Source organism: Misgurnus anguillicaudatus, chromosome 21 (assembly GCF_027580225.2).
Source record: "Misgurnus anguillicaudatus chromosome 21, ASM2758022v2, whole genome shotgun sequence".
NCBI classification, from domain to species: Eukaryota; Metazoa; Chordata; class Actinopteri; order Cypriniformes; family Cobitidae; genus Misgurnus; species Misgurnus anguillicaudatus.
In genome coordinates this window covers 1,176,733-1,189,331 of record NC_073357.2, presented here as the reverse complement: position 1 = coordinate 1,189,331, position 12,599 = coordinate 1,176,733, and the positions used below count along the sequence as shown (strand labels likewise).

The following is a 12,599-nucleotide window of genomic DNA, read 5'->3' as shown; positions in this document are numbered from 1 at the left end:
TCTAATTTGGCATTTTACCATCTGATCTCACTCACTGACTGTCCGAGGTTAGGTAAGACTGGACAAAACCATGTGGTGAATGGGCCATACGGCAAAAAATATATATAAATATATATATATATATATATATATATATATATATATATATATTTTTTTTTTTTTTCAAATATTATTTTAATTTATTTCCAAATATACAAAAATGGCCAAAAATATATTTGCTAAAATATTTTGAAATTTTTCACCAATATCTTTTTTTGTATATTTTGAAATATATTTTTAAAATAAATATATATTAAAGCATTTATATTCACATCGCATTGGAAGATAAACTTTGTATGTTACAAACCTGTAGACATAGCAGGCTTGAAAAGATTAAAATTAAATATATTTTCAACTGCAGAATATATTTACAGATTATAAATATACATACATTTTATACAAACTTATATATTTTGGCAAGGAAAAATATATTTTTGTTGTATGTGCTGTAAAATTAGAAATGTATTTGTTGCCCCTGAAATACATTTTGAAATATATGTTAATAGCTGAAGATTAAAACTAAATATATTTTAAAATTCAAAAATATATTTAATTAAGCTTTACTAGTATGTATTTATCCTATATTTAAAACATAATTGTTGCCACAGAAATGTTTTTTGTTTTTTTGCTGGAAATGCAGAAACAAGCCATAACTTTGTTTTATTGGTAACTTAACATGTAATCGATAAGGAATGAGATAAAGCATATTTGGCGTGCTGTCCGAGGAGAGGGCTCCGAGCTCGGAATTTTAGCCTGAACCCAAAGTACTCAGATGAGAGTGAGGTGATGGGGTGGAGGAGGGATGCTGCAAAAAATCTGTCACGGGACAGAGGTGAGGGACTGCCATTTATAGGCACCTTGCACTGATTGGTTGGATCACATGACCATGCTCCTCCCGAACTTAGTTAAATACACTTCATTACATTACAACTATTACTATTACCAAATGATCTCTGGGGGCCCCAAAAGTACATGGTCCCTTAGAATCATCCTATCTTCCCCTCTTTAGTGGTCCACTGTCATTTTATGTCTGTGTGTTAGTGAAAAAGTTACAAATGAATGTTATTAATTACTTTTATTAAAATGTTCATACAAAACCTTGAAAAACATTAAGATACCCTGAACAACATAATAATAATAAACAACACATTCAATATAAAATTCATCCAGTATATAAAGAAAAAAAAACCTTTCAGCATCCATAATCACTGTTACTGAAACAAACTATCACATAGTGCCACAAGATTTGTTTAACTGCCATCATTATTGAAATTAAGTTTTGTTTTACCTGAACACATTTAGGCACCTGCAGTGTGATTTAAAAGTTTTGAATTTGTTCAGGATTTATTTGCAAAGTTTGAAGTGTTGTTGTACATACAGTACAATATTTTACTTCACCATTCATGTTTATTAATCATTCTTTAGATATTTTTAAGAAAGCAATGGTACTAAAAAATAACTGGGCCTACATACATAATAATATATATTTTAAATATATAACAACATTTAAAAGCTGTACTGAATGTGAAAACTAGTAAATAACTAAACAGAAGTTACACAAGCCCAAAATACAATAAAACTTCATGATGACAGTAATGAATCAAGATTGTATGATTGATTCAGTGAGTCAATTAGTTGTTAAACTGATTCATTACAAAGAACCGGCTCTGTATTGATCATGCTGGGTAAGTTTGTATGTTATGTGTGCAACCACGCAGCACAAAGTTATAGTAAGATTTGTGTCCTTCATGAACTCGTGAGACTCAGTAGCGTCATGTAGATTCAATAGCAGTGCTATTGATGCCAAGATGAGAGATCCAGGTGCCGGTCCTCCTCAGGTGTGTTTGAACGACGTGATGATCAGTGGTCCGGGGTTTTTTCCATCCTGGTTGATGCAGGGACTAAAGATGGGGTACAAACTCTCGGTGAAAGTATCGCTGAACGTGTAAAGATGAGAGCGAGCCCTCACGTCGTAAAAGGACACCTGACCGGCTTCACAGTCCAGAAAGATGCCCACCTTCTGGGGCAGCGTGGAGACGTTCACAGGAACCCTGTTGCCGGCGAGGGCCTTCACCTCGCCGTTTTTCAGCCATAAGCACCAGAAGCCTCCTTCAGGATTGAGCCGGATGTCTCCTTTGCGCCGCGCTGAACCCCGTGCGACGCCCAGTGTCCATGCTGTCTTATGACCCACGTCCACCTCCCAGTAGTGTCTGCCCGACGACAGCCCCTCGCGTCCCAGGACGAACAGAGCCGGGCTGAAGCGTCGCGGCGTGTCCGAATGCGAGGAGCTCTTGCGCTGCTCTTCATAGCGCACCTGACGTCCGTCTTCAGAAAGACACAAATCACGCTGGGCTGTGGAAGGATCCATGATCACCTCACCTACAGAAAAAGGAATTATTTTGATATCTTTGTTTTTTATTTATAACATGGCACAATATAAAACATTATAAATATAATTAGTGGTAATAATGATGCTTGTCTGAACACAAAAACATTAAATATTTGTATACAGTGTCATTGCATAAGAGCAAATATTATTCAGTTTTAAACCTACACAATAATATTACAATGTAGAAATAAAGTACACAAGAATGCCACCTAGTGTCCATTATGAAGAATTAAATTAACTTTTTTCAAAAATATTGTAAGGAAGACATGAAAGATGATCACTCACTTCACAAAATGATTTAAATAAATATCATCCTCGTGGGTGTAGCATATGTGGGGGACACGGGGGGACATGTCCCCCACACTTTTTAAATCACTGCCAGCATTCCTGGGCATATAACATATACCCAATACATATACCCAATCACAAGTGAGAGTTATGAAGTGATGATATTTCGTGGATACACCTCTGATTGAGCTTCCAAATTCAGGAACACTGCAGACCTGTCACTAAACGACCATTTCACATGCTTTCAGGCATTGACAATCTTAACATTTAAGCACAAGACGATGTGAAACAGGTTTACTCCCACGCTTTTTCTCTTTGCTTCAGAATGCTATCCGAGTTCTTGTTTTCTTGTTCTTGCACTTAAACATACATAGTTTTGTGTAAATATCTAAAACTGCCAGATTTCCCTCATAAACACTCATATATTTAAAGGAATATTCCATTTTCTTAAAAGAAAAATCCAGATAATTTACTCACCACCATGTCATCCAAAATGTTGATGTCTTTCTTTGTTCAGTCGAGAAGAAATTATGTTTTTTGAGGAAAACATTGCAGGATTTTTCTCATTTTAATGGACTTTAATAGAACCCAACATTTAATACTTAACTCAAGACTTAACAGTTTTTTTCAACGGAGTTTCAACGGACTCTAAACGATCCCAAACGAGGCATAAGGATCTTATCTAGCGAAACGATTGTCATTTTTGACAAGAACAATAACAAATATACACTTTTAAAGCACAACTTCTTGTCTAGATCCGGTCATGATGCGCCAGCTGACCCCACGCAATACGTCATGACGTCAAGAGGTCACAGAGGACGAACGCGAAACTCCGCCCCAGTGTTTACAAGTGTTGAGAAAGAGGACCGTTCCTACGTTGTTGTATGTCAACTGATACTAATTAATGTCTTTGTGTCAGTTTATTGTTTACAATGGTCCACAAATGTGCGTTTTATATATGTAACACGTGACCTCCCTACGTCACCACGCATTTACGTTAGCTCGCGCTGGACCGGACCTAGACAAAAAGTTGTGGTTTAAAAGTACATATTTTTCATCCTTCTTGTCAAAAATGACAATCGTTTCGCCAGACAAGACCCTTATGCCTCGTTTGAGATAGTCCTTTGATACTCCGTTGAAAAAAACTGCCAAGTGTTGAGTCAAGCATCAAGTGTTGGGCTCTATTAAAGTCCATCAAAATGAGAAAAATCCTGCAATGTTTTCCCCAAAAAACACAACTTCCCCTCGACCGAACAAAGAAAGACATCAACATCTTGGACGACATGGTGGTGAGTAAATTATCTGGATTTTTCTTTTAAGAAAATGGAATATTCCCCTAAGGCAAATGTAAGCAACTTTGATCTGGTCACTTACAATTATGCTGTTTATTTTTAATGTCAACAACGGACAAAGAAAAGAAATCATTTATTTGTCTAGACCTATTTGATTGAATTATCGGAATAATTCTAAAGATCACTATATTTAATTTATACATTATAAGACTACGCAAAATTCATAATTATTTTATTAAGTCTCTGTAGTTAAAAACGTAACTGTCCTTTCTAAAAAAAAAGTAAAAGGCTCAAAAATTTAATTAAAATCATAATATATTCACCATCCTTGTACTTAAACGATTTTGGTACTAAATCATTGTGGCGTTTTTACAGATTCTGCTAACCGCATAATATGTATGAATGGCATGTGCATTAGATTCATATTATTAAATAATTCATTTTTGACTATATATATGCGTGCTATTTATACACACTTCATGACAATGGGTTGCAACATACATATACAGTACTGGGCCACCATGCTACCATTAGATTTGTTGTTTTTGCAATTGCATATTGAAAAAATATAATTATTTCTCAGTCTCTCTATTAGAATAAAAGCAGAAAATACAGAAAATGTGTATGTAGTATTTAAAACTGTATAAAAGTATAAGCTGAAGTGTCAAGTATTTAGGGTAAACTCCCCTTTAACTTGAGCAATAGCAGTAACCTGCAGGATCTCTTAAATCTAAATTAAATTAAATCATTATTTATATTTTTAATCTAATGACTTCAGTGTACTCAAAAAAGCTCAAGATGTGTTTAATGCCAAGAGAGATCACATTAAACACTGACAAGCGTCTGAAGAAGACATTAAGTTCTGAAAGAAAAAGTTTTTAATTTTGAGTACATATTTCCTGTTTGGATCTAAAAAAAGGGTGAAAAATAAATATGGATGGACATTAAAACTTTGCTAAAACAAAGCTGGTGATGGTGGCCTAAAACTTTTGCACAGTACTGTAGATATATATTTTTTCAATTGACACTCCTGTCCCCCACCTTTAAAATGTTTGCTACGCCCCTGATCATCCTATTATTAAAACCAATAAAATTATGCGTTATTGCAGGACTAGTTTGTATTTTAATTGCAATTGATAAAACACACTTACTTGCATAGTTTTGCAGCTTTCTGAGTTCTGCAGAGATAAACATAAATCAGAAAGTTTTTACACATCATGCATTTTGAAATGGAAACGATAAACATGGTTTTGAAGGGAATTGGCTTGATATGATTGGCTCTTCACCTTTCCCATAAACTCGTTTGACCTCATGCTGGAATTTCTCCATTAGGGAGCAGACGGACTTCCTGATGGTGTGGATGTGCGGATCTGTGTTCACGGACACAGCTGACCAATCGGACGGCTCGGGTGGCGGAGGTAGAGACGGAAGAAACTGCAAGTAACACAAACTCGAGATCAAAGCCTGACTCTGCACCTCACTTCATAAACATCTGTGTGTGTGTGTGTGTGTGTGTGTGTGTGTGTGTGTGTGTGTGTGTGTGTGTGTGTGTGTGTGTGTGTGTGTGTGTGTACCTGTAGGAACATGACTTTGTCTTGAGTCTGTGCCAGCGCGTCCAGCTCACTGGATCTTTTTCTGAGCGCCTCCAGCTCTTGCTCCATGCTGCTGGTGAGATCTCTGCATTGTTGTTCGGCTTGTTTTTGTCTGGCTGTGATAGCGTCCAAAAGCTCGGCCTGAGATTGCTCCAGGATTCGTTGGAGCTCAGCGTAAACCGCCCAGCTCTCCTCGATCTCCTTCTGACTGTTCTCCTGAAAACACATGAACAAACTCATACAGTAACTAATCCACTCTAACACACTACTCTCATTACTTTCACACATACAGTCTTTACTGGTAAAGTCATTCTTGTATATTTATGATAATTTACCTGAAATGTCTGTGAGAGAGGCTATTACCATATCAAGAGGAATGTTGCTGTCGCACGCAAACACACACACACAGACAGAGACCGGACAGACCAGCTGAACGACAGAGTCAACATGTTTACACTCCCTGTGCCAATATAACACATCTAATACCTTTATTTTTGTCCTACGGTTAGATATCTATTACATTTTCACTGACAACCCAAATTTTACCTTGTCTAGCATACATGTGTTTGGACGGATATTAGATGTCGTTAAGAATTAGAATCTTCATTGTCATTGTAAATCTAGTATACAATGAATTGCAATGCATCTACGGCCTGTGCATAACAATTATATTAAAAAAAATGATAGAATCAATATAAAAGAAAGATAAAAGAGAAACAAACAATGTATACTACAATTGCACATGCTTTAAGAATTTTAAGAGTTCAGTGACCTAATGGCCTGAGGATAAAAACTGTTTTTACACGTGAACTTGCTTGGTGGCCTAAACTGACAAAATTTCACAGAAATGAACCTTTCTATTGGTTTTTTATTTAATTTTCTGCATTTTTTATAACTTCAGCTCAGTTAAGGTTTCTAATAAATTCCTGAAAATGAAAAATGAATAAGCACAACACTTTAATTTGTTCAGATGTCCCCAAACAAAAGGCTTTTGTCTTGGTTCTTGGAATAATTGTGTTGTTTAGTACTCTGTGTGTTTGCTGGAAACTTCTCTCAGTTAAAGTGGGTGTGACAACATATAAAATATGGCAAATATTTGCAGTGCTCCTATTGTCTGCATTAGATCACGTGGTAAACAGATATAATCAAGTGTAAGGTTGACAGATGGCCGGTGTGTCTGTAGAGGGTTATAACCATTATAGCTTGGTTAAAAAACAAACAAACAAACAAACAAAAAACAATAGGAGCAATCAAAGTAATTCTATTGGATTTAATGGTTTAAATGTGAATTGTATTGGTTGTAATGGAAACTATAATGGTCTCTGTGGGTCTCTACTGGTATGTGTTGGGTTCTATTGGTGGGAGCATTAAATCCTACTGGAATGTGTCCCAAAACATTCTACAAAAAGACATTTTGTAATGGTTAATGTAAAAGAAGCCAATATAATATTTGTGAAGTTTTTATTGTTTATTTGAGCAGTAAGGGACCGGTCGGTTTACTCAGGGTTGCTTGAACTGAGTTTCCCCATCTCATGGTAAATAAACACAGAGTTGGTTGAACCTCCATATTGAAATGTGCTCCAGGGTTTCCACTCAAAGACAAATGTCAAATTCCCTGACCAACTTTCACTGACTAAAAAGCTGAATTTTCATGACCTATGTCTGAGATGATGTGAGCCTAATAATGGTGTACAGTGTGAGTTTAATAAAAATTAGCTTAAATGCATGAAATAAATAAACAACACTAATAAGTGGTTGTTTAGACTGTAGTATTACTTGACATCAGTGGAGCTTAGGACCCAGAAACTGCATTTCTTATGTGGTGACACTGTTTTAATCGCTAAATATATATATTGTGATTTTATGTATATTTGAGTATTAAATAGGTTTACATGTAGTTTGAACCATTTTATCTCTTACTTACTTAATTTGTGTGTATGTATTTTATATGTGTGATTACATGACACGAAACAGGAAGTGCCATTATTAAAGGAGGCAGCAAAGATCACATGGATATCTTAGTTTTATCTTATCCAAAGGATTGTGGAGTTTCTTTTATTGGATTTACTATTCCGGATTTTAAATTATCACTTTTCTTGGATTATATATACATGGTAGACACTTTGCACATTTGGACTTTTAACACACTTGGGACTTTAAGATTGTTTTAGGTTTGTTTTTTATATTCCCTTCTTTTAACAGTTTTAATGTTGTTTTACGTTCAATGTGATTGTAAATACAAATATGTAATTAATTTCTTTTGTCTGTCTCATCCAACTCTTTTAATCTCACTCAGTCAAATCTGACCCCATTTTAAATTTTTGTAACTCTGCCGATAAGGCTGATCGTTACAACGTCACAACTTAACAAGCTGATTACATTTGGATACATGGAAACTAAAATTTAAAGCAACAAACAAAATCCATGATATTTCTAGACCTGGACATAAAATGACTTCTGACTTTCAATGTCTGGAATAGACCTTTAAAAATTCCATAATTTTCCAGAAATTTCATGACCCTGGGTCAAGACTGAAGGCCAGAGGTTAAGTAAATTATGACAGAAAATTATTTTTATAAATTATTTATTTAATTATTATTATTATTGCTATTATTATGTAATAAATTATTTATTATCATTTATAAAATGGTTATTTATTATTATTTATTCATTCAATTATTTATTATTATTATTAATAATAATACAAAAGCAATATCATTAAATGAGCAGCTGTAGAGGTTTTTTATTTTGGTGTATAAAGCAAATATTACTCTAATATGAAGCTAACTGTATGTAAATAAATATATCATAAATTACACATTTTATTTACAACTAAATCGTCAACTGTAAATATTTAACCTGTTGGTCTGTCTCCTGTCACTTTCCCTTCACTGTTATTCTGTGATATCACATCATCAGTAATTCATAAAAATGAATATCAAATGATAGAGACAGATGAGTTATAAGCAGATCTATCTAGATGTTCATCAGACTTGTGTAGACTTACTTTCAGGACTTTTGTGGAGTGCTTTATGTCCTCCAGCTTCTTCTCTCGCTCCTTGATGATAAGTTTCAGTTCTGAGCGTTTTTTCCCCAGCTGACTCTGAGAAGACAACAGTCACATGTCAGGAAACATCAAGAAACATCTCCTGATTGAAGAGAAGATCTACTTCAGTGATGTAACACCTACCATTATTTTCTTCCACTCTCGATCAGTGGAGACGACGTTGTGAGATTTGTGCGAGGTCTCCACGCATTCCTTACAGACGCACACGTGTTCGTTTCGACAGTAGGCGTCCAGCAGGCGTTCGTGTTTCTTGCACATCTTGTCCTCCAGGTTGTGTATGGGGTCCACCAGCTTGTGTCCGGTCAAAGCCTTTCCCTTCTTATGGTGACGCAGGTGAGCTTCGCAGAAGGAACCCGGGCAGTTCAGACAGGACTTCAAGGCCTTCATCTTCCTCCCGATGCAGGCGTCACAGGGTACTTCTCCCGGTTTGGCAAAGTCTCCGCCGTCGTCGTCTCTCTGTGCAGCCGGCGCGCTATCGGCTCCGGGCACTCCGGCGGGGGACGCCGTGCTCAGACCCTGAAACTGTTGGGCGATCTCGGCCAGCACGCAGTTGACGCTGAGCTCGGGTTTTCTGGAGAACGTCTTCTTGCACATGGGGCAAAGAATCTTCTTGCTGTGGTTCCAGAAGCCCTGCAGACAGGCCTTACAGAAGGTGTGACCGCAAGGAGTGGAGACGGGCTCCACGAACACATCCAGACAGATGGAACAGGAGAACTGCTCCTCTGACAGGAGACGCCCTGGAGATTGTGGGCCTGTAAGATGGACAGAAAATTGAGTAGAGGAATGGCAGGATAGCGAAAGAAAAGGAGACATAAAAGCCATGCTGTAAACAACGAACGAGTTGTGAGGCTTTATTATGATGTATTTTAGAGTAAAACATTTAGCAAGGTGCTCATTCTCGCGTATAGATGCCAACATAGAGGTCATACTGTCAGTTCATACACTAACAAGTAAATAAATAACTTGCTTATATAACTTATTTGATCAGGCCTTTTCATGTTTAACATCTACTATTTAAGTTTTAGAGTCAACATTGACACAGGCGAAAGGACAGCTTACAAAAGAATAGCATAGCATGTTAGCATTCACATTAAACACATGCACAAACTAAAACATACATGACACACCAGGATACACAGACAGAGATCGTCTGTCAAATATGACCAGATTAGAAGATAATGTGAGAATTTAGAAGGATCACTTATGCACATACAAAACTATATTATCAGTGTTGTATAAAGACCTTTTATAATGAACTATTATGTTTTTATTACCTTAGAATGGGAGGTTTTATCTACATACACCGAGGGTCCCCTTACGTTAAAGTCACAATTTTGTGCCACCATTTTTCTAAAGAAGCCCTTAACGGACAAACTTTTTTACTAAGTTGTCTCTAATGATGACATGTTTTCCGGTGGCGGCTACCGTAGCTTTAATGCTTTTCAAAAGTGAGGGGTGAGCAGTGGACTGAGCTGTTGGTTGCAATTCACAATCTCACCACTAGATGCCGCTAAAATTTACACACAGCACCTTTAATTCAGAGTTAGGCCTAGACCAGATGTACACGGGATTTTTTATAAACAGAGTTTTTCCACACAGCGATGTCAGGAGCATACCAAACCGGCCTGAGATGGCAATATATCCCTAACTGTAAAGCCATGTTGGCCAATCAGAAGCCATTGCAGAGTTCCCCCTTAGCACATCACAAGCCAAAAAGTTTCACTAAATGTTTTTAAAAAATATTAAGCCTGTCAGGGGTTTTCATAAAAGTTCCGTTTCAGTCACCTGATACTGCGTCTGCGTGTGGACGAACTGCCAAACCAAATAGAAAAAGGTAAAAAAATAAATAAATAGCCGTGTACGTGTGGACAGGGCCTTAGTGCAGGTGTTGTTCAGTATGTGTGGTCTTTATTAACATAAATATTACATCATGTTTAGTCTGCAGGTAAAGGTGATGGATTATCTGTATTTAACATGATTGAATACTGGAGGTTCTTCTAACCATGCTTTAAAAAAACCCTATTAGATTTAAAGGGACAGTTCACCCAAAAATCGAACTTCTGTCATCATTTACTCACCCCCATGCCGCCACAAACCCGTACAAATGTCTTTAATCTGATGAACACAAAGGAAAATATTTTAAGAAATGTTTTTAACCGAACCATTTGTGGACCCCACTCACTGCCAAAGTAGGAAAAAAGTATACTATGGAAGTGAATGGGGTCCACGAACGGTTCGGCTACAAACATTCGTCAAAACATCCTCAGTCGTGATCATCAGAACAAAGACATTTGTGGGGGTTTGTGGCGACATGCGAGTGAGTAAATGAGGACAGAATTTTCATTTTTGGGTGAACCATCCCTTTAATGAGACTTTTATTGGTTGTAACGTAAACTATAATGGTCTCTACTTATATGTGTTGGGTGGGATCATTAAATCCCACAGTATTGTATTGGAAACCAAACCAACAGATTTTCTGCGATTGTTTTATTTCAGCAGGGAAGTTTAAACACATCATAAAGATTCACTGACACGCAACAATTCAATCAACACGAGCTCAAGCTTTTTATCAGGCGTGTGAAGGTCATGCACGCTGACGTCATCACGTTATCCAAAGAATGCAGTAAAACAGGACGAACATTCAAATCCAAACATCCACCTGTTACTGTTTGACTGTTTTTAACTTCACCGTACAGCACCCACCTGCAAAAATCTCTACCAACAAACTTCAAATCTTATTAAAATCTTGTTTCTTCATTGAGTGAATGAAAATATAATAACAGCAGACACTAGACTAACTGAATCATATCATATCGATCACGTCTAAAACGATCAATGATTTACTAAACAAACTCTTAACTGGTTAGTATTTTCAGCGTGTATTTCAAATGATAGACTTTGATAGAACACCGAATGTCGAATAATAAAATGCTTTTACTTACACTGCATAATGAAGTATCCTGTCGTACTCTCTCGAAGCTGTCGCAGTTTGTGATGGGTGTGTGTGTGAAAATAAAAACTAACCTGTTTTACATCTCTCTCTCTCTCTCTCTCTCTCTCCCTCTCTCTCTCTCTCTCTCTCTCTCTCTCTCTCGTTGTGGGCGTGTCCAGCACCTGAGGTCGGAGGTTCACACCGTGATTGTCACACTGTTTTGTATTAATAATAATTAAGTAATAATTATAATAATTAAGTCTTACATCAACTAACGTAATAGCATAAAATCTGTTTCTTGAGATCTACAAAACACCTTTTCCAGGTTGCTCCAACTACTGCGCATGCGCCCAAGGTTTACAACATTCTGCACGGAGCTCCTCCTCCAGGATTCGTCAGTCTGTCACGATTGATGATTTACTTTTTTACCGGAATACGCTTATAAAAAACGGGTTTGGTGTGCCGTCCATGAAGGTAGTACCGAGCTTAAAAATTCCGCTTTATTTTTTAAAAATGCAGCTTACAGTTTTTAAAATTGTAAAATAAATCGAAAGTTAAACGGAATTTGTTAAACTGGGGAAATTAAAATAGGATATCCTATATAAGTTTACCAGACAGATTGTGAGTACCGTTTTAAAATCCAGCGATTTGACTTGCAGTTTCTTGAATACTGAAGATTAAAAACTGTGAAGATGTTTTACCTCCATCACAACACACGAGGGCAGCATTTAGCTGTCTTTATTACTGCCGCAGTTCTGTTTTACTGCCTCACATTATCACATATTTCAGATTTCAGATCAGTGTTTATACCTAATAAATGCTCAGCTCTTATGTGAAACACCCCCTGATCCCCTATTTTGAGAGGTATTTTAATGTATTAATCAATACAGAAAGATACAGGTGTCATTACTTTTATGCATTCAGCATGCTTTAATCAAGCTATACATTTGATCAATATATGTGTTTCCTAGGAGTCGAACCCCTGACCTATGTTCTGTGC

At 36.7% G+C, this 12,599-nt stretch overlaps 1 protein-coding gene across 1 annotated transcript; it reads right to left on the bottom strand.

Annotated features, from left to right (window-relative positions):
* Nucleotides 1-1,099: 1,099 nt before the first annotated feature.
* On the bottom strand, nt 1,100-12,304 carry LOC141352992 (E3 ubiquitin-protein ligase TRIM39-like). The gene is made up of 7 exons (XM_073859300.1): nt 11,610-12,304; nt 8,791-9,419; nt 8,608-8,703; nt 5,583-5,816; nt 5,295-5,442; nt 5,160-5,186; nt 1,100-2,418 (listed from the first exon to the last, which is right to left on the bottom strand). Exons 1-7 carry the CDS (start codon nt 11,614-11,616, stop codon nt 1,874-1,876), a joined length of 1,686 nt encoding a protein of 561 aa, XP_073715401.1. The 5' UTR covers nt 11,617-12,304; the 3' UTR covers nt 1,100-1,873.
* Nucleotides 12,305-12,599: the final 295 nt, after the last annotated feature.

Excerpts from the sequence above, each read along its gene's own strand:
- LOC141352992 (XM_073859300.1), bottom strand. Across the intron at positions 8,704-8,790 it reads GAGAGTGGAAGAAAATAATG|AGTCAGCTGGGGAAAAAACG; the intron begins GTAGGTGTTACA and ends TTGTCTTCTCAG. Across the intron at positions 2,419-5,159 it reads AAAGCTGCAAAACTATGCAA|GTGAGGTGATCATGGATCCT; the intron begins GTAAGTGTGTTT and ends CTTTTTCTGTAG.